The 27,299-nt window shown below is 55.2% G+C and overlaps 2 protein-coding genes across 2 annotated transcripts; one reads left to right on the top strand and one right to left on the bottom strand.

The window, feature by feature from the left end:
• Positions 1 to 197: 197 nt before the first annotated feature.
• On the bottom strand, positions 198 to 1,030 carry LOC103631016 (thaumatin-like protein 1b). Its single transcript, XM_008652037.1, has 2 exons — positions 973 to 1,030; positions 198 to 895 (listed from the first exon to the last, which is right to left on the bottom strand). Exons 1-2 carry the CDS (start codon positions 1,028 to 1,030, stop codon positions 198 to 200), a joined length of 756 nt encoding a protein of 251 aa, XP_008650259.1.
• Positions 1,031 to 1,065: 35 nt separating this feature from the next.
• On the top strand, positions 1,066 to 25,767 carry LOC118472293 (uncharacterized; the record flags this gene model as incomplete). Its single annotated transcript, XM_035960276.1, has 2 exons — positions 1,066 to 1,131; positions 25,309 to 25,767. Coding segments are annotated over exons 1-2 (525 nt in total), but the record flags the coding sequence as incomplete, so codon positions are not given.
• Between the last annotated feature and the right edge of the window lie 1,532 nt (positions 25,768 to 27,299).

Below are 27,299 nucleotides of genomic sequence, written 5' to 3'. Positions count from 1 at the left end.
TAGTTCAGATATGACATAAGAGCTTAATTTTATGATTTTATCCCGGTTTCAAATTTGAACTTGAGGTAACGTTTGTCGTACTCCATTAGGACAAGACGAAGTCAGCTATAAAAAAACCCCTAGTTTCTCAATGAATAAATGTCGACATGTCGATCGGTTAAGTTAAAAAAAAAAACTAGTGCGTCTAGTGATCTAGTCTACCTGGACGTGCTTGGGCAGAAGGTGATGATATAGACGCCGGTGTCACTGGCGGAGCAACCGAAGGTGGAGGTGTTGCCGTCGTACGCGTAGCTATATGCCCGCGGGCACGCCTTCTTGAAGAACTCCGAGTAGGCTGACGGCTTGCAGGTGTCGGGGTTGCCGTACTCGCCGGTGCAGCAGTACCGGGGAGAGCCGAACGCCTGGCACGCGCTCTTGCACGCCACGACGCCGGGCACCCGCAGCTCGGCCGGGCACGCGCCGCTCAGGTCCACCACGCACCCTGCCGGCACGCAGTTCCCCTCCGCGGCGGCGCCCTGGCGCACCACGACCATTGGCAGGTTGTATCCGTCGACGAGACTCACGTCGTACAAGTCCATGCCGCCGCTCCCGTCCATGCTGAACTGCGCGAGCGTCACCGGCGGCGCGGCGTTGCCGCTCGCGCACTCCTGGAGACCTGAGCCGCAATCGCCAGTGACACAGGTGAATTTGCCCGTACCGGCGGCGGTGGAGCACAGGGTTCGGCCCCATACGCGGCCCGACCACCCGGACGGCACCGGCAAGGCACGCGACTCCCCCGGCGCGAGCTCGAAACCCGTGGTGTCCAGCGGCGGCGCCGGACTCGCTCCGGTGGAGATCCCCGGCCACACCGTGTGCACGCAGTTGTTGGTGATGGTGAACATCTTGGACTGAACACCTGGTTGCAATCAAGCACGAAATTACGTTGGCTAGCTCTTTCACGGCCGGCAAGTAAACAAAAGGACATATGCGTACCGGTAACCGAGATGGCGATGACGACGAGCAGAACTAGAGCAAGAGAATGGCGGGCCATATGAACTAGTGTGTGTGTTGTGGTGCTGGTGGTGGATGGGGGGCGCTATTTATCTATCGGTGGCAGTGGACACGTCCAGATTTGCTTTCTACAACTGGCAAGTGACAACACTCTTCTTGTGTCTTAAGAATTCTCAGCTCCAAGAGGAGGTCGAGACAATAATAAAACTGCTCGGCCTATTTGGTGAGGCGTCAGGGGTGTTGACAAACTTCCATAAGTCCACAGTTGTGCCTATCCATTGTCAAGGTATTGACCTCAACGTGGTCCTAAGAAATATGCCGGCCAAAAGAGCTACCTTCCCCCTTAAAATACCTGGGCCTCCCGCTATCATCATCCAGACTGAAGAAGAGCAATTTTCAGTTCTTAATTGACAAAATTTCGAACAAGCTTAATGGCTGGAATGGGAAAAACCTCTCTATGGCTGACAGACTGACTTTAGTTAAGTCAGTCAAAACCTCCCAAGCAATCTACCTTCTCTCTGCTTTACGGGCTCCTAAGGAAATATTGAATTTAATTGACTTGAGAAGGAAAAAATTCCTTTGGACTGGGTGTGCGCAAATTACGGAAGGTAAATGCAAGGTAAATTGGATCCGTTCCGTAAGGCCAAAAGAGTGTGAAGGCTTGGGTATGCTTCATTTAACCAAATTTGCAAGGGCTTTGCGTTTGCGTTGGCTATGGCAAGATTGGGCTTCATCAGCTAGGTTCTGGACGGCCTCGGAACTCCCTTGCATGACAAAAGATTGACAGCTCTTCGCAGCAGCGATATCGATTTGGTGGGAGACAGGACAAAGGTGTCCTTTTGGAATGATGCGTGGGTGCAAGGGTTAGACCGAAGGACATTGTGCCTCTCATTTTTAATGTGTCCCGAAGAAAGAACAGATCTTTGAGTGAAGCGCTGTGGAAGCATACTTGGATTAGGGACCTCAACCTGTTTTATGCTGAGGTGAAAGAGCAACACATTGTGGAGTACTGTAGGCTTTGGTCAATTTTGCAAAGAATATCCTTGCAACCGGGTATTTGCGACTCTATTAGTTGGAAACTATCAGAAGATCGACAGTATTCGGCGAAATCAGCATACCTTGCCCAATTCCTCAGCTCTGAGCTTACAAATATGAATTGGATCATTTGAAAGGTATGGGCGCCACCAAAATGTAAATTCTTCAGTTGGTTAGCCATCCAAAATAAAATTTGGACAGCGGATCGTCTTGCGAAGAGGGATTGGCCCCACAACGCTGCCTGTGCATTGTGTGGGCAAACTTTGGAGTCAGGATTCCATCTCTTCGTTGAGTGTTGTTTAACCAAGTGGATTTGGGGAGAGGTGGCTGTATGGGCAGCGGTGGAGGGCCTTAGTCCAAGTAACTGGGACCGCAGTGAGTCTATCCTACAATGGTGGACGTCCCTAGCTACAACTCAAGATTGCAACAGGAAGGGCTTGAGAAGCCTCTTAATTCTAGTGAATTAGACAGTCTGGCGTGAGAGAAATGCTAGGATTTACGACCACAAGTCCTCTACATGTGCTCAGATTCTCACATCTATTATATTTGAGGCATCAGCCTCGATACGTGCAGGAGCCAACCAGCTGGCTAATCTCCTAGCATCTCTTTAGTTTTGTGTGTTTGAGCTTGGTTTTTTTCTTAGTCTTCTTTTAGATTAGTCTTGTGTGTTTGTGTTTTTTGGTTTATTCATGCTTTTGTGGGGTGTCTTTGTATTTTAAACCTTACCACTTTAGGCTCCTCTGTTTTTAATATAACGGGCACATCTGCTACCGGTTCTTTCAAAAAGAATTCTCAACTCCAACTAAAGATTTGGCTCGCCCACGACAAAAATCTAGAAACTAATCAGCTCGATCAGTTTGCCGCTGCTGGGACGATGCGTGTCAAACGGACCAGCAAGCATGTAGGACTTAGCTCAGCCTAGCTATTTTATTACAATACACGGAGATTGATCTTGAATTCTTAAGTGTCAGCCGCTTGGTACAGGTACATCGTGAGGTCACCCGACACAGATGATAGAGAATGAACTCCACCGTTACAAGCGGCGGTTCTAATATTTTAGGGGCCAGGACAAGGTTTTAAATAGAGGATCTTCAAATTATTTTTAATATATAAATGTTACTAATTAAATACTCAAAATACATCTAAAATTATTTATATCATATAATAAGTAAATAAAAGGATATATATTATAGTATCACCTTGAAATTTTCTTCTAATATATTTAGATATTCATTATCTTATTGATGGGCTATTCGATCACATGATTAGAATTGGGCCCTATGAATTCGGGGGCCGGGATGACCGTCCCTCTGCCCCACCCTTAGGGCCACCACTGCGACCATTACGGTGGGTTAAATCAGAAAGACCCAAGTTGCAAAAATAAAGGGGTTGTTTGAACATACTAAAGCTAATAGTTAGTTGGCTAAAAAACCTCTAGTAGAATTAGCTAACTAACAAATAATTAGCTAACTATTAGCTAATTTGCTAAAAGTAGCTAATAACTGAACTATATTAGCTAGACTGTTTAGATGTCTTCAACTAATTTTAGCATCTGACTTGTCGGGGACCATAATTAGGGGTATCCTCAAGACGCCTAATTCTCAGCTGGTAACCCCCATCAGCATAAAGCTGCAGAGGCCTGATGGGTGCGATTAAGTCAGGGATCAGTCCATACGAGCGACTCGATCACGCCTCGCCCGAGCCTAGCCTCGGGCAAGGGCAGCCGACCCCTAGGGGTTTGCGTCTCGCCCGAGGCCCCCCTTTAACGGCGAACACATCTCCGGCTCGCCCGAGGCCTTGCCTTCGCTAAGGAGCGACCCTGACTTAATCGCCGCGCCGACCGACCGAGTCGCAGGAGCGTTTAACGCAAAGGTGGCCTGACACCTTTATCCTGACACGCGCCCTCCGGCAGAGCCGAAGTGACCGCCGTCACTTCGCCGCTCCACTGACTGGTCTGACAGAAGGACAGCGCCGCCTGCGCCACTCTGACTGCGGTGCCACTTGATAGAGTGAGACTGACAGGCAGTCAGGCCTTGCCAAAGGCACCATAGGAAGCTCCGCCCGACCCAGGGCTCGGACTCGGGCTAAGCCCCGGAAGACGGCGAACTCCGCACCGCCCGACCCAGGGCTCGGACTCGGGCTAGGCCCCGGAAGACGGCGAACTCCGCATCGCCCGACCCAGGGCTCGGACTCGGGCTAAGGCCCCGGAAGACGGTGAACTCCGCTCCGCCCGACCCAGGGCTCGGACTCGGGCTCAGCCCCAGAAGACGACGAACTCCGCTTCGCCCGACCCCAGGGCTCGGACTCCGCCCTGGCCTCTGCCGAACGACCTCCGCCTCGCCCGACCCAGGAGCTCGGGCTCGGCCTCGGCCATGGAAGACAGACTCGACCTCGGCTTCGGAGGAGCCTCCACGTCGCCCGACCTAGGGCACAGGCCCGCCACGTCAACAGGAAGCGCCATCATCACCCTACCCCGAGCCGACTCGGGCCGCAGAGAACAAGACCGGTGTCCCGTCTGGCTAGCTCCGCCAGAAAGGCAATGATGGCGCCCCGTCAGCCCTGTGACGACGGCGGCTCTCAGCTCCCTTACGGAAGCAGGGGGACGTCATCAAGGACTCAACCGCTCCGACAGCTGTCCCTCCGCCAGGCTCCGTTGCTCCTCCGACAGCCACGACATCACACCAGCAGGGTGCCAAGATCTCTCCAGCTGCCACATCGGCATGTACTTAGGGCGCTAGCTCTCCCCCCGCTAGACACGTAGCACTCTGCTACACCCCCATTGTACACCTGGATCCTCTCCTTACGCCTATAAAAGGAAGGACCAGGGCCTTCTTAGAGAAGGTTGGCCGCGCGGGGACGAGGACGGGGCAGGCGCTCTCTTGGGGCCGCTCGCTTCCCTCACCCGCGTGGACGCTTGTAACCCCCTACTGCAAGCGCACCCGACCTGGGCGCGGGACGAACACGAAGGCCGCGGGATTTCCACCTCTCTCACGCCCGTCTCCGGCCACCTCGCCTCCCCCCTTCGCGCTCACCCACGCGCTCGACCCATCTGGGCTGGGGCACGCGGCACACTCACTCGTCGGCTTAGGGACCCCCCGGTCTCGAGACGCCGACAGTTGGCGCGCCAGGTAGGGGCCTGCTGCGTGTTTGACGAGCAGTTTCCCGTCAAGCTCCAGATGGGCAGTCTCCAACAACCCCTCCATCCCGGGACGGTGCTCCGTTTCGGGAGTCTTGAGTTCATGTCCCTCGACGGCAGCTACGACATGATACTCCTTCCACCGCCGCGCGACGACGACAATGGCGGCCGACAACCCGCCCGCCGACGGCGGAATCGATGACATCTTCCCCGCGTGGTGGAAGAACAACATTCGAGCTCGCCCCATCCTCTCCCTCGCCAACGGAGGAGGAGGCGGGGCAACCAAGGCCAAGCGGGAGGCCGCGCTTCGTCGGCTGTCGAGCGAATCGACGTCCCCAGCGCCCCAACGGGGGGCGCGTCGGGCGTTGACCTCACGTCTGAGACGAAGGCGAGCGCCGTCCCCCCGCGACACGCCAATCCCGAGCAAGTGGACGACGCCAGCGCGCTCGCGGAGGGCCTGCAGGGCGTCGCCCTCGTACCTAGGACGACGGCGCGATCAGCCCCCGACGTGACTATGTCGCTCCTCGTCGATCAAAAGGTACTGACTGATTCCCATCCTACGTCATTCCGACTCGGCCTCAACCCGCCTAGCGACCTCGCTTTGGCGGGCGCTCTCGTTGAGGCGAGTGCAACCCCTCTGGGGTTTCGAATGCGGTCGCCTTGGGACCGATTGACGGACGTCTCGACCTACGGGCCCTCTGGGTCCGAGGAAGATGACGATCCCAGCATCTGCTGGGATTTCTCTGGACTTGGCAACCCCAGTGCCATGCGGGACTTTGTGACCGCATGTGACTACTGCCTCTCCGACTGTTCCGACGGTAGCCGCAGCCTTGACGACAAGGACTGCGGCCCAAGCCGCGAATGTTTCCACGTCGAGCTAGGGGATCCCCCCGAAGGCAACCGTCTCGGCATGCCGGAGGACGGTGATCTTCTTAGGCCGGCGCCTCGCGCCGACATCCCGCGGGAGCTAGCTGTGGTCCCCGTTCCGGCGGGGGGTCACGACCCATAGCTCGAGCAAGTCCGCGGGGCGCAGGCCAGGCTCGACGAGGGAGCAGGAGCGCTCGAGTCGATCCGCCGGGACGTCGGGCAGGTATGGGCGGGCCAATCCCCGGCCGGAGAAATACGTCACCTGCCCCAGGGTTTCCAGCACCGCGTCGCCTGCGACGTCAGGGTCAGGCCGCCACCCGCATCCAGCGGGGCCGGTCAGAACCTGGCAGCCGCAGCGATACTCCTCCGCGCGATGCAGGAGCCATCAACCACCGAGGGTCGGCGAATCCAGGGAGAGCTCAAGAATCTCCTGGAAGGTGCTGCGGCCCGACGGGCCGAGAGCTCTGCCTCCCGAAGGCAGGGATACCCCTCGGAACCTCATGCCGCGACTTCCCGATTCATGCGGGAAGCCTCGGTCTGCACCGGGCGCACGCGCAACACCGCGCCTGCGGCCCCGGGCCACCTCGGCAACGAGCACCATCGTCGCGACCGTCGGGCCCACCTCGACGAAAGGGTGCGCCGAGGCTACCACCCCAGGCGTGGGGGACGCTACGACAGCGGGGAGGATCGGAGTCCCTCGCCCGAACCACCCGGTCCGCAGGCCTTCAGTCGGGCCATCCGACGGGCGCCGTTCCCGGCCCGGTTCCGACCCCCGACTAATATCACAAAGTACTCGGGGGAAACGAGACCGGAACTGTGGCTCGCAGACTACCGCCTGGCCTGCCAACTGGGTGGAACGGACGACGACAACCTCATCATCCGCAACCTCCCCCTGTTCCTTTCCGACGCTGCTCACGCCTGGTTGGAGCACCTGCCTCCGAGGCAGATCTCCAACTGGGATGATTTGGTCCAAGCCTTCGCCGGCAATTTCCAGGGCACGTACGTGCGCCCCGGGAATTCCTGGGACCTTCGAAGCTGCCGACAACAGCCGGGAGAGTCTCTTCGGGACTACATCCGGCGATTCTCGAAGCAGCGCACCGAGCTGCCCAACATCACCGACTCAGATGTCATCGGCGCGTTCCTTGCCGGCACCACCTGCCGCGACCTGGTGAGCAAGTTGGGTCGCAAGACCCCCACCAGGGCGAGCGAGCTGATGGACATCGCCACCAAGTTCGCCTCTGGCCAGGAGGCGGTCGAGACCATCTTCTGAAAGGACAAGCAGCCCCAGGGCCGCCCGTCGGAAGAGGCTCCCGAGGCGTCTACTCCGCGCGGCGCCAAGAAGAAAGGCAAGAAGAAGTCGCAAGCGAAACGCGATGCCGCCGACGCAGACCTTGTCGCCGCCGCCGAGTACAAGAACCCTCGGAAGCCCCCCGGAGGTGCTAACCTCTTCGACAAGATGCTCAAGGAGCCGTGCCCCTACCATCAGGGGCCCGTCAAGCACACCCTCGAGGAGTGCATCATGCTTCGGCGCCACTTCCACAAGGCCGGGCCACCCGCAGAGGGTGGCAGGGCCCGCGACGACGACAAAAGGGAAGATCACCAAGCGGGAGGGTTCCCTGAGGTCCGCAACTGCTTCATGATCTACGGGGGGCATGCGGCGAATGCCTCGGCTCGGCATCGCAAGCAAGAGCGCCGGGAGGTCTGCTCGGTGAAGGTGGCGGCGCCAGTCTACCTAGACTGGTCCGACAAGCCTATCACCTTCGACCAAGCTGACCACCCCGACCACGTGCCGAGCCTGGGGAAATACCCGCTCGTCGTCGACCCCATCATCGGCGACGTCAGGCTCACCAAGGTCCTGATGGATGGAGGCAGCTGCCTCAACATCATCTACGCCGAGACCCTCAGGCTCCTGCGCGTTGATCTGTCCTCCGTCCGAGCAGGCGCTGCGCCCTTCCACGGGATCATTCCTGGGAAGCGCGTCCAGCCCCTCAGACGGCTCGACCTTCCCGTCTGCTTCGGAACGCCCTCCAACTTCCGAAGGGAGATCTTGACGTTCGAGGTGGTCGGGTTCCGAGGAACCTACCATGCAGTATTGGGGAGGCCATGCTACGCGAAGTTCATGGCCGTCCCCAACTACACCTACCTGAAGCTCAAGATGCCAGGCCCCAACGGGGTCATCACCGTCGGCCCCACGTACAAACACGCGTTCGAATGCGACGTGGAGTGCGTGGAGTACGCCGAGGCCCTCGCCGAGTCCGAGGCCCTAATCGCCGACCTGGAGAACCTCTCCAAAGAGGTGCCGGACGTGAAGCGACATGCCGGCAACTTCGAGCCAGCGGAGACGGTTAAGGCCGTCCCTCTCGACCCCAGTGGCGACACCTCCAAGCAGATCCGGATCGGTTCCGGGCTCGACCCCAAATAGGAAGCAGTGCTCGTCGACTTTCTCCGCGCAAACGCCGACATCTTTGCGTGGAGTCCCTCGGACATGCCCGGCATACCGAGGGATGTCGCCGAGCACTCGCTGGATATTCGGGCCGGAGCCCGACCCGTCAGGCAGCCTCTGCGCCGATTCGACGAGGAGAAGCGCAGAGTGATAGGCGAGGAGGTCCACAAGCTAATGGCAGCAGGGTTCATCAAAGAGGTATTCCATCCCGAATGGCTTGCCAACCCTGTGCTTGTGAGAAAGAAAGGGGGGAAATGGCGGATGTGTGTAGACTACACTGGTCTCAACAAAGCATGTCCGAAGGTTCCCTACCCTCTACCTCGCATCGATCAAATCGTGGATTCCACTGCTGGGTGCGAAACCCTATCCTTCCTCGATGCCTACTCAGGGTATCACCAAATCCGGATGAAAGAGTCCGACCAGCTCGCGACTTCTTTCATCACGCCCTTCGGCATGTACTGCTATGTCACCATGTCGTTCGGTTTGAGGAATGAGGGCGCGACGTACCAGCGGTGCATGAACCATGTGTTCGGCGAACACATCGGACGCACAGTCGAGGCCTACGTCGATGACATCGTAGTCAAGACAAGGAAGGCTTCCAACCTCCTCTCCTACCTTGAAGTGACATTCCGATGTCTCAAGGCGAAAGGCGTCAAGCTCAATCCCGAGAAGTGTGTCTTTGGGGTGCCCCGAGGCATGCTCTTGGGGTTCATCGTCTCCGAGCGGGGCATCGAAGCCAACCCGAAGAAGATCGCAGCCATCACCAACATGGGGCCCATCAAGGACTTAAAAGGTGTACAGAGGGTCATGGGATGTCTCGCGGCCCTGAGCCGTTTCATCTCACGCCTCGGCGAAAGAGGCCTGCCTCTATACCGCCTCTTAAGGAAGGCCGAATGCTTCACTTGGACCCCTGAGGCCGAGGAAGCTCTCGGGGACCTGAAGGCGCTCCTCACCAAGGCGCCTATCTTGGTACCCCCAGCTGATGGAGAAGCCCTCTTGGTCTACGTCGCCGCGACCACTCAGGTGGTTAGCGCAGCGATCGTGGTCGAGAGGCAAGAAGAGGGGCATGCATTGCCCGTTCAGAGGCCAGTTTACTTCGTCAGCGAGGTACTGTCCGAAACCAAGATCCGCTACCCACAAGTACAGAAGCTACTGTACGCAGTGATCCTGACGAGGCGGAAGTTACGACACTACTTCGAGTCGCACCCGGTAACTGTGGTGTCATCCTTCCCCCTGGGGGAGATCATCCAGTGCCGAGAGGCCTCGGGAAGGATCGCAAAGTGGGCGGTGGAAATCATGGGCGAGACCATCTCGTTCGCGCCTCAGAAGGCCATCAAGTCCCAGGTATTGGCGGACTTCGTAGCCGAATGGGTCGACACCCAGCTGCCGACAGCTCCGATCCAACCGGAGCTCTGGACCATGTTTTTCGACGGGTCGGTGATGAAGACGGGAGCCGGCGCGGGCCTACTCTTCATCTCGCCCCTCGGGAGACACCTACGCTACGTGCTACGCCTCCATTTCCCGACATCCAACAATGTGGCTGAGTACGAAGCTCTGATCAACGGATTGCGAATCGCCATCGAGCTAGGGGTCCGACGCCTCGACGCTCGCGGCGACTCGCAGCTCGTCATCGACCAAGTCATGAAGAACTCCCACTGCCGCGACCCGAAGATGGAGGCCTACTGCGATGAGGTTCGGCGCCTGGAAGACAAGTTCTACGGGCTCGAGCTTAACCACATCGCTCGGCGCTACAACGAGACTGCGGACGAGCTGGCAAAAATAGCCTCGGGGCGAACAACGGTTTCCCCGGACGTCTTCTCCCAGGATCTGCATCAGCCCTCCGTCAAGATCAACGACACACCCGAGCCCGAGGCACCCTCGGTCCAGCCCGAGGCATCCTCGGTTCAGCCCGAGGTACCCTCGGCCCCCGAGGGCGAGGCGCTGCGCATCGAGGAGGAGCGGAGCGGGGCCACGCCTGATCGAGACTGGCAGACCCCGTACCTGCAATATCTTCACCAAGGAGAGCTACCCCTCGACCAAGCCGAGGCTCGGCGGGTAGCGCGACGCGCCAAGTCGTTCGTCTTGCTGGGCGACGAGAAAGAGCTCTACCACCGCAGTCCCTCGGGCATCCTCCAGCGATGCATCTCCATCGCCGAAGGTCAGGAACTCCTGCAAGAGATGCACTCGGGGGCTTGCGGCCATCACGCAGCGCCCCGAGCCCTCGTCGGGAATGCTTTCCGGCAAGGTTTTTACTGGCCAACGGCGGTGGCCGACGCTACTAGAATTGTCCGCACCTGCGAAGGGTGTCAATTCTACGCGAAGCAGACCTACCTGCCCGCTCAGGCTCTTCAGACGATACCCATCACCTGGCCCTTCGCTGTGTGGGGTCTGGACCTCGTCGGCCCTTTGCAGAAGGCGCCCGGGGGCTACACGCACCTGCTGGTCGCCATCGACAAATTCTCCAAGTGGATCGAGGTCCGACCCCTGAACAACATCAGGTCCGAGCAGGCGGTGGCGTTCTTCACCAACATCATCCATCGCTTCGGGGTCCCAAACTCCATCATCACCGACAACGGCACCCAGTTCACCGGCAAGAAATTCTTGGATTTTTGCAAGGATCACCACATCCGGGTGGACTGGGCCGCCATGGCTCATCCCATGTCGAATGGGCAAGTAGAGCGTGCCAACGGCATGATTCTACAAGGGCTCAAGCCTCGGATTTACAACGACCTCAACAAGTTTGGCAAGCGATGGATGAAGGAACTCCCCTCGGTGGTCTGGAGCCTGAGGACAACGCCGAGCCACGGGTTTCACGCCGTTCTTCCTGGTCTACGGGGCCGAGGCCGTCTTGCCCACCGACCTGGAATACGGCTCCCCGAGGACGAGGGCCTACGACGATCAAAGCAACCAAGCTAGCCGAGAAGACTCGCTGGACTAGCTGGAAGAGGCTCGGGACAGGGCCTTACTACACTCGGCGCGGTATCAGCAATCCCTGCGACGCTACCACGCCCGAGGGGTCCGACCCCGGGACCTCCAGGTGGGCGACCTGGTGCTTCGGCTGCGGCAAGACACCCGAGGGAGGCACAAGCTCATGCCCCCCTGGGAGGGGCCATTCGTCGTCGCCAAAGTTCTGAAGCCCGGAACGTACAAGCTGGCCAACAGTCAAGGCGAGGTCTACGACAACGCTTGGAACATCCAACAGCTACGTCGCTTCTACCCTTAAGATGTTTCCAAGTTGTTCATATACCTCGCACCCACGCAAAGTTTAGTCAACAAGGAAGGGTCGGCCTCGCCTCGGCAAAGCCCGACCCTCCCTCGGGGGCTAAAAGGGGGGAAACCCCCCCTGCGTCAAAATTTTCCTCGAAAAAAGATCTCTTTTACCAGAATATCTTTCGTGCTTTTTGACTACTTCGAAAAGTGGGTCCTGGAAACGACGGAGTACACGTAAGCAGCCAAGGCTGACCGAGCCGAGGGACTCCTACGCCTCCGGGATACGGATACCTCACTCATCACCTTCTGCGATAAGTAACTCGCGTTCGGATAAAGTGGCTCCGCGGATCGGACAAGTCTTTACGTTCGGAAGCCCTTCTGCCGAAGCGATCCTTCGGGCCTTCTCGACCGAGTCGGTGACAGGGCCTCATGGACGGGTGAAAGTACGCGTAAGCGGCAAGGCCGACCGAGCCGAGGGACTCCCACGCCTCCGGGATACGGATACCTCACTCATCACCTTCCGTGAGAAGCAACTCTCGCTCGCACAAACATCCCTGTTACCGACAAAAAGTCCAAATACTCGAAACAAGAGGAAAAAAACGCAGCTTTACAATGCAGCGAGGGTGTGTGTTCTGGCCTCGGCGGCTGCAGAAGGCACACGCTACAAGACACTTTGACCCTGCAGGCTCGGGTCTTGACGCTGGAAGGGGGCAGCAACACCCTCGGCATCGACGACACCTTCGGCGAGGCCCGACCTAGCCTCAGATGGCGACGCAGTCTGAGGTTCTCCGCTCCGAAGGACGACGTCATCACCACGCCCGGGCAATCGCTGCCAGGGACTTCTCCGGGAATTCGGCCCGAGCAGGCGGCTCGGCCGGTTACCCCTGGGGCCTCGGCCAACCATCTTCCAAGGGCGCCAGCCCGGTCCGAGGCCTCGGCTGATCAATTTCGGCATCGGTCCCGCTGATGGACAACCCGGCTAGGCTCCGGCCAACCAGGTTTCGTTTTCGAGCCGACTCCGCCTCTGTTCATACTGATATCGCTACCCCCGGCCTCGGCTCGTCGAAAAGCGGCTGAAGGGTTTCTTTAACTAAGCTAGAGGAGCCTCGGACAGCAAGGCCGACCGAGCCGAGGGACTCCTACGCCTCCGGGATACGGATACCTCACTCGTCACCTTGACACGGGGCGACTCATGCTTGGTGAAGCGATTCAGATAATCAACAGACGAGTCTTAGCGCTCAAAAATGAGGAAAAAACACGGCTCCGTGCCGACGTTACATACATGTTCAGGCCCCGAAAGCCGTAATGAACAAAAACACTGGCATTCGAAGTGCCATTACAAACGGAACCCCGGTTCCCCCCTCCAAAGGTACGAACAACCCCACTCCATGGGGAAAGACCTGCGGAGCAACAGAAGACTGACGAGCAGCTCGCCGCCGCCTGCTCTGACTACGACGACAACGGCCCCCACTCCGGATGGCCGAACTGCAGCAGCGCAGGCCTCAGGGTAGGCACTGCTGCAATCTTGCCCTCGCCCACGCCAACGCTCGAGGGGCGAGGACAAGTACAAAGAGTCGGAGGCCCGAAGCGTGGATGGTGGCGGTGATCCCGTCAGCGACGGGGACTTCTCGAGCCACCTCCGCCTCGGCACCGATGGCAGGAGCCATCAGCCCTCCGGAAGATCCCCACTCAAATCCTCCTGGACGAGTGGGGCGCCGGCCTCCGCGTGAAGGCGCCGTCCCGGTGCAAAGGCGGGACCACCCCAGAACACGAACGCCGCCCTAGCAGCGCGCGACATCTAGGGTGGTCCTCCCGTGTACACGGCGCGGCAGCCGCCCTCCTGCAGAAGGGGCCGCCGGGAGCCCAGCCGACGAACCCGACACGCTGGAGGTGACGACGCCTGCCGTCGACTAGCCCCGCGTTGTCGAAGTCCGGGCCGCCCGCAGGGCCAGTGAGCGCCCTCTCCCTCGAATGCCGCGGGAGAGGATGACCCACGAACCCGCGCGGGAGGTAGAGCGCCGGCTCAGCCCGGCACCCACCCCAGCGAGGATGATGAACATCCTTGAAGCTGAGGGTGGGACCAAGATCGTAGCCCGGCTTGCTCCTCCCCACCCAGGAGCTGGTGGTCACCGTCTCGGGTGACCACCAGCGGAGGGGAGCAATCGGGCTGTGTGATGAAAATCCTTGAAGCCGAACGATGGCTGAAAGGTACCAACTCCCACGGAGTTGCGTTCCTCCAATGATGAGGCGAAAAGACGGAGGGTTCCCCCCATCCGGGGGCTTGGAAAGTGGAAAGGCGCGGCGCATAAGGGAGCGAGAAGACATGGTCGCCTTACGAAAGGGGTCGCCCTCCTTTTAAAGGCAACTCTCCCTACGTGCGCCCCCAACCGTCACGGGCAGAGTCTTCTCCAACACGCTCCAAAGCCCACCCCTGCGGCGCGGGGGCTGGGTCCCGCATGTCATGCAGACCGGCTCCGAGCAGAAGAAGCCAAACCGCCGCGCGTGGTGCACGCAACCGCCCAGCGGTCACAAGTGATCCTCCACTTTTGCCCAGACCAACGGGCGAAAGGGGCAGGCAGCCATGCAGGCGGCGTGCAACCGCTCCAAGTGGACGCGCTTCTCCGACTCCCGACACGCCAGCATGGAGGCCCAGGCCCACGCGTCGCGCAACCGGCGCGCCGGATGCTGCATGCAAGCAACCGCACCGCCTGCGCCACCACCGCGCCTCCTCGATTGCGGAACTAATACCGCGACTCGAGGCGACCCAGCGCGCGACCCAGCGGCGCCAGCCTGACGCGGCAGCCAACGCGGCCAAAAGTGGACCGGCAGTAATGGCGGTGGCAGGCGCGTGGGAGCGGCGGTCACGTCGTCAGCCAAGCTCATGTCCCATCCGGGGGCAGCAAGAGAACCCCCTCTCACGGCGTGAAGACAACGCGCCCGTGATCCGTTCCTCGAACGGCTCGCGCACGCGCAACGGCTGCCCCGCCAACTACTCGCCCCGTCGCAGTAACTCCGCGACTGGACAGGCGGCGCTTCTGGCAGGAGCAGCAGGCGACGCTTCGCCTTCGCCGAAACAACCGCGCCAAAAAAGGTACGCCGCGTCGTTCGGTTTCGTATCCTTTTCCCTTTTTCCTCTTTTCTCTATCTCTTGCGACAGGGACCGGGAAAGGGGGATACCCCGAAAGGGATCCTTCCCCGTGAAGGAACCAGGCTCCGAGCCTCTTTACTGATCAGGGGTTCGAAGGCTGGCCCCCCGAAGGGTTCAACAGCCGCCTCAGATCGCGTGGGCCCTACACCCACTACTGGTCAGAGGTTCGAAGGCCGGCCCCCCGAAGGGTTCCACGACCGCCTCAGGCTACTCGGGCTCCGCGCCCATTACTGATCAGGGGTTCGAAGGCTGGCCCCCGAAGGGTTCACAATCGCCTCAGACCCCGAGCGAGGGATGACCAGGGGTACGTTCGATACATAACCAAGGCTCGGGCTGCGCTCCCGAGGTACCCTAGGACATTTCCGAGACCAGCGGGAGCGATCTTGTAACGGAATCCCATCGGAGGGAGGCATCGAGCCCTCGGACCCCGTCGCCAGGGGACCGAGTCCGGCAGATCACCCGCAGGTACTTTTGGGCGTGCCTCTGGGCCCCTAGCCGACCCCCAACGAACGGGGCACGGACGTCCACTCGGATTACCCGCTTGCAGCTCACCGGAGACACCATGTTCGGTGCCCATCGAGGGTAACATGGCGCTCTCCCCCCTCCTCCTTGTGGAAAGGCGACGTAGGGGCGTATGTAAAAAAGCCGAGTCTGTCCCTGATCGCCCTCTCGCCCTGTGCGGAGGCTCGGGGGCTGCTCTCGCAAACCCGACTCCGGCCAAACCGTTGACAGCGTCAACATACCAGCCCGAGAACTTGGGCCCCGACCGTGCACCCGGGCTACGGCCTGCTCGCATGAGGGAACAACCAGACCAGCCGAAGCATTACGCAAGGCATTAAGACCTCGAAGGAGTGAAACCACTCCTCCGAGGCCTCGGGGGCTACACCCGGCGGGTGCGCTCGCGCGCACCCACCGGAACAAAATGCAACCGAGAAAGGCTGGTCCCCTTGCAAAAAAGTGCGACGAAAGCCTCCAAGCGAGTGCTAACACTCCCTTCGAGGCTCGGGGGCTACTGTCGGGGACCATAATTAGGGGTACCCTCAAGACGCCTAATTCTCAGCTGGTAACCCCCATCAGCATAAAGCTGCAGAGGCCTGATGGGTGCGATTAAGTCAGGGATCAGTCCATACGAGCGACTCGATCACGCCTCGCCCGAGCCTAGCCTCGGGCAAGGGCAGCCGACCCCTAGGGGTTTGCGTCTCGCCCGAGGCCCCCCTTTAACGGCGAACACATCTCCGGCTCGCCCGAGGCCTTGCCCTCGCTAAGGAGCGACCCTGACTTAATCGCCGCGCCGACCGACCGAGTCGCAGGAGCGTTTAACGCAAAGGTGGCCTGACACCTTTATCCTGACACGCGCCCTCCGGCAGAGCCAAAGTGACCGCCATCACTTCGCCGCTCCACTGACTGGTCTGACAGAAGGACAGCACCGCCTGCGCCACTCCGACTGCGGTGCCACTTGATAGAGTGAGACTGATAGGCAGTCAGGCCTTGCCAAAGGCGCCATAGGAAGCTCCGCCCGACCCAGGGCTCGGACTCGGGCTAAGCCCCGGAAGACGGCGAACTCCGCACCGCCCGACCCAGGGCTCGGACTCGGGCTAGGCCCCGGAAGACGGCGAACTCCGCATCGCCCGACCCAGGGCTCGGACTCGGGCTAAGGCCCCGGAAGACGGCGAACTTCGCTCCGCCCGACCCAGGGCTCGGACTCGGGCTAAGGCCCTGGAAGACGGCGAACTCCGCTCCGCCCGACCTAGGGCTCGGACTCGGGCTCAGCCCCAGAAGACGATGAACTCCGCTTCGCCCGACCCCAGGGCTCGGACTCCGCCCTGGCCTCTGCCGAACGACCTCCGCCTCGCCCGACCCAGGAGCTCGGGCTCGGCCTCGACCATGGAAGACAGACTCGACCTCGGCTTCGGAGGAGCCTCCACGTCACCCAACCTAGGGCACAGGCCCGCCACGTCAACAGGAAGCGCCATCATCACCCTACCCCGAGCCGACTCGGGCCACAGAGAACAAGATCGGTGTCCCGTCTGGCTAGCTCCGCCAGAAAGGCAATGATGGCGCCCCGTCAGCCCTGTGACGACGGTGGCTCTCAGCTCCCTTACGGAAGCAGGGGGACGTCAGCAAGGACTCAACCGCTCCGATAGCTGTCCCTCCGCCAGGCTCCGTTGCTCCTCCGACAGCCACGACATCACACCAGCAGGGTGCCAAGATCTCTCCGGCTGCCACATCGGCATGTACTTAGGGCGCTAGCTCTCCCCCCGCTAGACACGTAGCACTCTGCTACACCCCCATTGTACACCTGGATCCTCTCCTTACGCCTATAAAAGGAAGGACCAGGGCCTTCTTAGAGAAGGTTGGCTGCGCGGGGACGAGGACGGGGCAGGCGCTCTCTTGGGGCCGCTCGCTTCCCTCACCCGCGTGGACGCTTGTAACCCCCTACTGCAAGCGCACCCGACCTGGGCGCGGGACGAACACGAAGGCCGCGGGATTTCCACCTCTCTCACGCCCGTCTCCGACCACCTCGCCTCCCCCCTTCGCGCTCGCCCACGCGCTCGACCCATCTGGGCTGGGGCACGCGGCACACTCACTCGTCGGCTTAGGGACCCCCGGTCTCGAGACGCCGACATGACTATTAGCTCTAGTGCATTCAAACATGGCCTAAGAATGCATGGCCATAACTCCTGCCATGCAGCTACGGGGGAGGCCCCCAACCACGTACATGAAGACTATATCATGTTGGACCCATCTAATAATGAGAGCATCAAGAGGGGGTGAATAGGCGATCCTGCAAAACTTAACTCAAACCGCACAAACTTGGTCTAAAATATGAGTTAGAGAGAAATAAAACAAAGTTTGAGAGTACAGAGAAGGGAGAAGTTCCTTTCACTTGATTGCTCTTTCAAGTTTTAATTTAAACAAAGTGGTGAATTGAAAAGAAGAAGAGATAAAAATGGCAATAATGTAAATGGCACAAGAGACACGAAAATTTTTATCCCGTGGTTCGGTCAAGCGTAATATGCTTGGTTACTCCATATTATGGTGTATCAATGGACGAGGGTTGTACTCAACCCCTCTCAAGTAATTTAAAGATCAAACATGAGTATCATGGTTCTTCCTTATGTTTCACAAAATCCTGGTTGTGAGGAATCCCACAAGTTGGGGTCTCTCGAGCCTTACACAAATGATCACAATCAAAACGAGAATAAGGGAGGGAATAGAATACACACACAAGAGCACAATACAACATCAACATGCACAAATGCAAAGAAGAGAGCGCAACAACAAAACGATAGAGTAACGACTCAGAAAATGCACTGAAATCTCTCTAGAACACTTTGGAGGCGTGGTCGCGGAGTCTCGGAGTTGTAGTGTGCTCAAAGTTTGCTTAGTGTACTGCTCCATGCGCCTAGGGGTCCATTTATAGCCCCAACGGTCCAAGGAGCCATAGAAATCCCATTTGGAAGGCCCTGGTTGCCTTCTGTTTGCGAGTGTACCAGACAACCACTGTGCAATGGCCACCGAATCACCTGATTGGATGCCTTCCTTTTTGGGGTGGGCACTGGACATTTCTGGTGCACATATAGCTGTCCGGTGATTTTTAGCCAACGAGCCTCGACGTTTTTTAGGGAGTAGCTAGTGCCCAGTGTCCGGTAGTGTGATACCCGGTTTGCAAAGAAGAGAAGTTGGGGGTTGTTCTTTTTGTTTTTTCCCTCATCCAGTTGTCGTTTTGGGGATTTGGAATTTTGTGAACAACATTCGCAACTAGGGCAGTATAATTTATTTGGTTTGACGTTTGCGTTGCGGTCGGGAGCTGTCGCGTGGGTTAGTTGGGCCGCAATTGGTGTTTCGGCCCATTAGCCCTCCCAAACCCTAGCCGCCACCCTCCTAACTACCCCCCCCATGTGCAGCCGCCCCCCCTGCCCACCTCCTCCTCCCTCCATTGTTGCAGCCACCAAAACCCTAGCCGCCCCCCCAATCCCCTCCTCCCTAGGTGCTACTCCGTGCCGCTCGGATCATCGTCCTTTGGTGTGAATCTCCAATCGTTTTGGTGGAAGGAAGAAGGGAGGAAGGAAAAGGGGAGAACCCAAGGTGATTTTTCTTTTGTGTTCATCCCTTGTTCATTTGCGCTGCGATTCAATTGATTAGATGTTGCGTTTGCGATTAGATAGAGGGGGGGCTGTCCAGAATTTTGCGTGGTGGATGAACAGCGGTAGTTCCAGCAGTTTTTAGTTTTTTTTCGTGAAGATTTAATGGGGATCAATTTGGGAATCCTGTAGAACTTTGTTTTATCTTTCCAACGAGTATTTATGCGCTCAATTTGGAGTTATAAATTAAAAGTTATCATCGTTTGAATCCGGGTATGTGGCTGTCCAGAAAACAGATTTTTCAGAGTGATGAACCGCAGTAGTGTTAGCAGTTTCTGGGGATGTTTCGGGAGTAATTAGTGTTAATCAGTATGAGAATCATGTAGGGCTTTTTCTTATCTTTCCAACAAGTACTTATGCGCTCAAATCGGAATTATATTTTAAAAGTTATCGCTGTTTGAATCCGCGTATGTCGCTGCTCAAATCAGAAAAAAAACAGATTGCAGGGTTTATTTTGAGGACCGTTTAGAGGTAAGTAGATGTTAGAATTCAATCATGAGTTGTATACAAAACTTGTGAGGAATTTTATGTAGTTGTCTCTGAAGTTTTTGTTTATCATCACTGCTGTCCTAAATTTTGAGTTATGGAATTGTTAAGCAGTGCCGCTGCAGTTTGGTTAGTGAGGGGAGAATTGTTACCGCGGCGGGGTTTGAGATTGCGCGTAGGTGCGGTGTTGTCTTTGAGTTTTTTTTCATGAGAATTTGGTGCACTAAGTTGGGTGTCAAAAAAACAGGTGGTGGACTTCCGGATCGTTCTTAGGGATTTTGCCCGAACTTCGGTAAAGGCAAGTAAAACAGTGATGGTTATTTCGTCTTTTGATTGAAGAGTCTCATACTTGATTATGTTTGTGCTACTTGTGGTCGTATCCATATTCCTAATTGGGTACCATCGTTTGAAATTATTCATGCTTTATTGATTATACATGTGGAGGGTGTGGGTTGATCATGTTACCCATGTGGTTATTGATGTGAAATGGGTGGAAGTATATGTCTAGCACATTTTATTTGGGACGAACTCATGTTGTTGACATGCATAATGCATTCATCATCCATTGCATTGAAGTTTTCGTCGCGATCTTATGGTCCGACCGTACCGGTACAATGAGCATCATATGTGTCCCGAGAAGGGGTATGATGCAGCTTCATATCCTTAGAGGTATGAAGGCAGAAGTCATGTTGCATCTGTAGCCATGTGCATTCATGGGTGAAGTGTGGAACCTATTTTGGTGATGTGGATAAGGTGGATCTTTACTTTGTAGTTCATCTTGGCATTGAGTGATTGATTACTTGCTTACTTGCTGCAAATTAATATTTAAGGAAGAAGTTGGGAACCATGTGGTTGCTTATGCACGGTTGGCTTGCATTGTCCAACTGTTGTTTGTTTTTTTACTTGCTGAGATGTGTCATCTCACTCTTGCATTGTCTGATGCAGGCACCTGATCTTTGCTTTGGGAAAGAAGGGATGTAGCAGCACGGCCACCACACTTTTAAATAAAGGAATAACTGATTATTAATGATGTTAAACAGGAAGGGTCAAGTCTAGGGAATTATTACATTCTAATCTTCATGGTAGTTGAACTGTTTAGTTTGGTGGGCTGAGATGTCTATCTTTTGTCTCGTCATGAATGTTCTTTTCTACCGTTGCATTTTGATTATACTATGGCAATTATCTTTCTTTTATATCCTGTATAAACTATATGCTTCCCTTGTTATGCTACTTTCAAGGGAGGTGCTGCCGGATTTTGCAATACTTTCTTTCTCTAGGTGCTGCATAAGTTTTGTAGAAAGGTTTTTTTGGTATCATCCATTGTGTGGGATCAGTGGGGTGTTACAGTTGGTATCAAAGGAATAGGCTGTAGGTCCTAGCAAGTGGAGTAGTAATAAATTGACACACTGCACATGTAGGATGGGTTTTCGGTCTTGCTATTGATATGATTATGTTATTCTCTGTGCTAGTTTTGACATTATCTAGAGAGATGCTATGCTTATCTCATATACTTATTATTCTCATCCCTGTGGATACAGCTATGCCGCCTCGTAGAGCTCGGGGTAGTCCGCAAGCTCCTAGTGGGGACTCGATGAGTCCAGCGGCAATGTTAGCCGCGATGCAGGCCATGCAGCAGGAGTTGGCCCTTCTGAGGCAAGCCATTCCTGTCGCCCCTGCAGGTGCTGCTCAGGGAGCTGGAGGTGGAGAAGTGCCCGGGGGCGCTGTCCCTGCGGGTGCTGTTCCTGGTGGCGGGGCCGGGGTGCCTCATCCTGTCAGTGGTCTTTCTCTGATGCAGTGGATGGGCATGAAGTTGGATTCTTTTGATGGCAGTGGTACTCCGGTCGAGGCGGCAGATTGGCTGACTTATGTGGAGGATAAGATGAATGTCTTCGAGATTGCTTATGAAGATCGGGTTCGCTTTGGCACTCAGCTGCTGAAGGGTGAGGCGCAGATTTGGTGGAGAGGCGTGCAGGCAGCACACTCCTCCTCACCAGGAGTCCTATCATGGGATGTTTTCATTAGGCAGTTCGAAAGGAGATTCTACCCGGTCACCTTTCTGGAGAAAATGAAGATTGACTTGCAGTCCTACAAGCAGGAGAAGAAGTCTGTCACAGAGTATGAGGTGGGCTTCAACAAAATGGTCCGCTTTGTCCCTCATGTGGCTTATAATGAGATGGAGAAGGCGAGCCAATTCTGTCAGGGTTTGAAGCCTTCTATCAGGCATGCTCTGGGGGCCTTTCCATTGGTGGACTTCCGTACCACAGTGGAGCAGGCGCTGGGTGTGGAGATGCAACACCAGTACACCATGGAGTCGCAGAAGTCTTCGGGTGTTGATCAACCTCGTAGCCAGGACACGAGGAGGGGCAACACTGGAGGTCCCGCTCACAAGAGGGGCAAGTCTCAGCATCAGCGCCACCATCCTTACCGTGGCAAATCTTCTGACTCAGGTACTTCAGGAGGAAGTACTCAGAGGTTTCGGGCCGTTCCTAAGCCCGGGTTGGGGCTGGTGTGTTTCCGCTGTGGAGATGCGCATCGCCGTGCAGAGTGTCAGTGGAGTGGCAGGTGTTCTATCTGCAGTCAGGACCACAAGGATGTGGTGTGTAGGAGGAATCCCAATGGGAAGCTCAGATGGGAGCCGATAGCTTCCTCCTCTTCTCAGGGCACTATCAATATGATGTCAAGTGCTGAGCAGCAGTTTTCAGTTCCTCTTCCTCCACAGCAGCTTCATGTGCCCGGGACTTCTCAGTTCGTGTCGATGCAAGGTTTTCCGCAGTATCAGGTTGTGCCTACTCCTGCGCCGTCTACCCCTGTGCTGTCTCAGTTTGGAGCTCCGCGCTAGCCTCCTCCGGTGGCTCAGTGGGGTTCTTCTGTTAATTTCACTCCGGGAGCTTCCTCTTCTGCGGGTATTTCTGGAGCTTATGTGCTACCCGCTACAGATGGCAGGGAGCAAGGAGACGTGGTGACAGGTACGATTTCAGTTGATTCTTTTGCAGCCCATGCTCTTTTTGACTCTGGCGCTAGCTATTCGTTTGTTTCGGAGGATTTTGTGTCGCGGGCTGGTCTTTCGGTGCAGAGGTTGGGTCACCCAATTTTGGTCAGTTCTGCTAATGGCTCCATTAGTAGCTGTTCAGTTTGTCAGGGGTGTTCCGTCATTCTTGCTGATGAGGTTTTTTCGGCTAATCTGGTGGTGATTTCCTTGGGTGCATTCGATGTTATCTTGGGTATGGATTGGTTATCCCAGTATCGCGCGGTTATATCCTGCTTCTGGAAGACAGTGTTATTGCAGGCGCCGTCGGGTAAGGAGGTGGTATTCTTGGGAAGTTCTCCGAAGTTCACATTATCCTTGTTGGCGCAATTGCTTCCTGATCGCTGGTCAAGGAAGTCGGGGATCTTTTTCTCTATGGTGGTGGAGGGCGAGGCTGCCTTGCGGGTGCAGGACATCCGGGTGGTGTGTGACTTTGCTGACGTGTTTCCAGCAGAGCTTCCAGGCATTCCTCCGGAGCGCGATGCAGCTTTTGAGATTAAGCTGATCCCGGGTACGCAGCCTATTCATAAGGCCCCGTATCGAATGGCTCCAAAGGAGCAGATTGAATTAAAGCGGCAATTGGAGGATCTGCTGGCTAAGGGCTTCATTAGGCCTAGCAGGTCTCCATGGGCTTCCCCAGTATTGTTTGTTGAGAAGAAGGATAAAAGCAAGCGGCTGTGTGTGGATTATCGCGCTTTGAATCAAGTGACAATCAAGAATAAATATCCGCTTCCCCGAATTGAGGTCCTCTTTGAGCAGTTGAGGGGTGCCCAGGTGTTCTCCAAAATTGATTTGAACTCTGGCTATCATCAATTGAGGATTCGTGAGGAGGATATTGAGAAGACGGCCTTCTGCACCAGGTATGGGCATTATGAGTTCGTAGTCATGTCCTTTGGCTTAACTAATGCCCCTGCTGCGTTTATGGAAGCAATGAATAGGATGCTGCATGAATTCTTGGACGATTTTGTGGTCGTATTCCTAGATGATATTTTGATTTATTCAAAGACCGAGGCCGAGCATGATCAGCATCTCCGTCTCGTTCTGGGTGCCCTAAGGAAGAATCAATTCTATGGCAAGTTGAAGAAGTGTGCCTTTTGGCTATCTGAAGTGGCTTTCCTGGGGCACGTGATTAATCAGCAGGGTATTGCGGTTGACCCCAAGAATGTTGCGGCTGTAGTGGAGTGGAAGAGACCTTCTAGTGTCTCTGAAATCCGAAGTTTCTTGGGGCTTGCTGGGTATTATCGGCGTTTCGTACCAAATTTTTCCAGCATTGCTAAGCCTTTGACTAGGCTCTTGGGGAAGGGTGTTCCCTTCGTCTGGTCCGGCGATTGTGAGATCAGTTATCAGTCATTGAAGAGAAAGTTGGTGGACGCCCCTATCCTAGCTTTGCCTGAGAGCGGTAAGCGTTTCACAGTTTATACGGATGCTTCGCGTATTGGCCTTGGCTGTGTGCTGATGCATGAAGGCACGGTGATTGCTTATGGCTCAAGGCAGTTGAGGAAGCATGAGGGGAATTATCCAACTCATGATCTGGAATTGGCTGCGGTGGTTTTTGCTCTAAAGTCGTGGAGGCATTACCTTTATGGCGAGGCTTGTGACATTTTCACTGATCACAAAAGTCTCAAGTATATTTTTACTCAGAAGGAGCTGAATTTGAGGCAGCGTCGGTGGCTAGAATTGATTAAAGATTATGATTTGTCCATTCATTATCACCCGGGGAAGGCTAATGTGGTGGCGGATGCCCTTAGCAGGTCCGGGGTTCCAAAGGTGGCCTTGCCGTTGATCGCTGATCTGGACCGTTTAGGGATCGCTTTGTGTTATGTCGACACCGCTAGCGAGGAGACTCAGATGCTTATTCAATCCTCTCTTATGGAGAGAGTGCGTGCGGCTCAGCAGCAGGATCGTCTTTTGCAGGAAGCCCGAAGGAGGGTTGGTGATGGTAAACCGCGGGAGTTCACCATTGATGAGAATGATTTGGTTCGTTTCAGGGGCCGTCTTTGTGTGCCTCAGAAATCAGAGGTGAAGCTGGATATCCTGCGAGAAGCTCATAAAACGCCTTACACCGTCCATCCTGGCGAAACCAAAATGTACCGAGATTTGAAGCAAAACTTCTGGTGGAAGCGGATGAAGGTTGACATTTCTAAGTATGTGGCCGCCTGTGAAGTATGTCAGCGCGTGAAGGCCGAGCATAAGCGGCCTGCAGGTTTGCTGAAGTCATTGGAAATTCCAGAGTGGAAATGGGAGCATATCACCATGGATTTTGTGGTGGGTCTACCTCGTTCCCCTCGTGGCAGGGATGCTATTTGAGTGGTAGTGGATCGCTTGACTAAGTCTGCGCATTTTATTCCCATGAAGACCACGAATTCAGCTTCAGATTTGGTTCCCTTGTATATGAAGGAAGTAGTCAGGCTTCACGGGGTACCTAAGTCTATTGTTTCTGATCGAGACTCCAAATTTGTATCCAAATTCTGGGAGAGTCTCCACAGTGCATTGGGCACCAAGCTTTCGCTTAGTGTCGCTTTTCACCCTCAGACGGATTGTCAGTCAGAGCGAACAATCCAAACCTTGGAGGATATGTTGCGTGCTTGTGTTCTGTCATGGAAGGGTAGCTGGGAGGACCATCTTGCTCTGGCAGAGTTTGCGTATAACAACAGCTACCAAGCTAGCATCAAGATGGCACCATTTGAGGCTTTGTATGGCAGGCGGTGTATCTCTCCTCTGTGCTGGGAGACTTTGGGAGAGAGATCCCTGGTTGGTCCTGATTGGGTTCAGCAAACTTCTGAAAAGGTTCGGGAAATTCGTCAGAATATTTTGGCAGCTCAGAGTCGTCAGAAGAGTTATGCTGATGTGAGGAGGCGGGATCTGGAATTTGCTGTGGGTGACCAAGTCCTTCTCAGGGTATCACCCACTAAGGGAGTTGTTCGGTTCGGTGTCTCTGGGAAGCTCAGCCCAAGATACATTGGACCGTTCACTATCTTGGCCCGAGTGGGCAGCCTGGCTTATCGCTTGCTGCTGCCGGATTCCATGGCAGGGGTACACCCGGTTTTTCATGTCTCTATGTTGAGGAAGTTCTTGCGGGATCCGGACCATCAGATTGAGATGGAACCAATTGCGGTGCAGCAGGATCTGACTCTGGAGTGCCGTCCGGTGCGTATATTGGAATTCTCGGAGCGTGTGTTGAGGAAGAGATCAATTAAGTATGTCAAGGTCTTATGGTCTAATCAGTCAGAGCGCGAGGCTACGTGGGAACTTGAGGAGTTGATGCGGCAGAAGTACCCGGAACTTTTCGTTGTGGGTAAGTGTTGTTGATTCGCTAATCTTTTCTTGTGTCATTCCGATAGAAGCGTCAGAATTCGAGGTCGAATTCTTTTTAAGAGGGGTAGAATGTGATACCCGGTTTGCAAAGAAGAGAAGTTGGGGGTTGTTCTTTTTGTTTTTTCCCTCATCCAGTTGTCGTTTTGGGGATTTGGAATTTTGTGAACAACATTCGCAACTAGGGCAGTATAATTTATTTGGTTTGACGTTTGCGTTGCGGTCGGGAGCTGTCGCGTGGGTTAGTTGGGCCGCAATTGGTGTTTCGGCCCATTAGCCCTCCCAAACCCTAGCCGCCACCCTCCTAACTACCCCCCCCCCATGTGCAGCCGCCCCCCCTGCCCACCTCCTCCTCCCTCCATTGTTGCAGCCACCAAAACCCTAGCCGCCCCCCCCCCCAATCCCCTCCTCCCTAGGTGCTACTCCGTGCCGCTCGGATCATCGTCCTTTGGTGTGAATCTCCAATCGTTTTGGTGGAAGGAAGAAGGGAGGAAGGAAAAGGGGAGAACCCAAGGTGATTTTTCTTTTGTGTTCATCCCTTGTTCATTTGCGCTGCGATTCAATTGATTAGATGTTGCGTTTGCGATTAGATAGAGGGGGGGCTGTCCAGAATTTTGCGTGGTGGATGAACAGCGGTAGTTCCAGCAGTTTTTAGTTTTTTTTCGTGAAGATTTAATGGGGATCAATTTGGGAATCCTGTAGAACTTTGTTTTATCTTTCCAACGAGTATTTATGCGCTCAATTTGGAGTTATAAATTAAAAGTTATCATCGTTTGAATCCGGGTATGTGGCTGTCCAGAAAATAGATTTTTCAGAGTGATGAACAGCAGTAGTGTTAGCAGTTTCTGGGGATGTTTCGGGAGTAATTAGTGTTAATCAGTATGAGAATCATGTAGGGCTTTTTCTTATCTTTCCAACAAGTACTTATGCGCTCAAATCGGAATTATATTTTAAAAGTTATCGTTGTTTGAATCCGCGTATGTCGCTGCTCAAATCAGAAAAAAAAACAGATTGCAGGGTTTATTTTGAGGACCGTTTAGAGGTAAGTAGATGTTAGAATTCAATCATGAGTTGTATACAAAACTTGTGGGGAATTTTATGTAGTTGTCTCTGAAGTTTTTGTTTATCATCACTGCTGTCCTAAATTTTGAGTTATGGAATTGTTAAGCAGTGCCGCTGCAGTTTGGTTAGTGAGGGGAGAATTGTTACCGCGGCGGGGTTTGAGATTGCGCGTAGGTGCGGTGTTGTCTTTGAGTTTTTTTTCATGAGAATTTGGTGCACTAAGTTGGGTGTCAAAAAAAACAGGTGGTGGACTTCCGGATCGTTCTTAGGGATTTTGCCCGAACTTCGGTAAAGGCAAGTAAAACAGTGATGGTTATTTCGTCTTTTGATTGAAGAGTCTCATACTTGATTATGTTTGTGCTACTTGTGGTCGTATCCATATTCCTAATTGGGTACCATCGTTTGAAATTATTCATGCTTTATTGATTATACATGTGGAG

This window comes from Zea mays, chromosome 6 (assembly GCF_902167145.1).
Source record: "Zea mays cultivar B73 chromosome 6, Zm-B73-REFERENCE-NAM-5.0, whole genome shotgun sequence".
Lineage (NCBI taxonomy): Eukaryota > Viridiplantae > Streptophyta > Magnoliopsida > Poales > Poaceae > Zea > Zea mays.
This window is presented reverse-complemented; position numbering and strand designations above follow the sequence as displayed.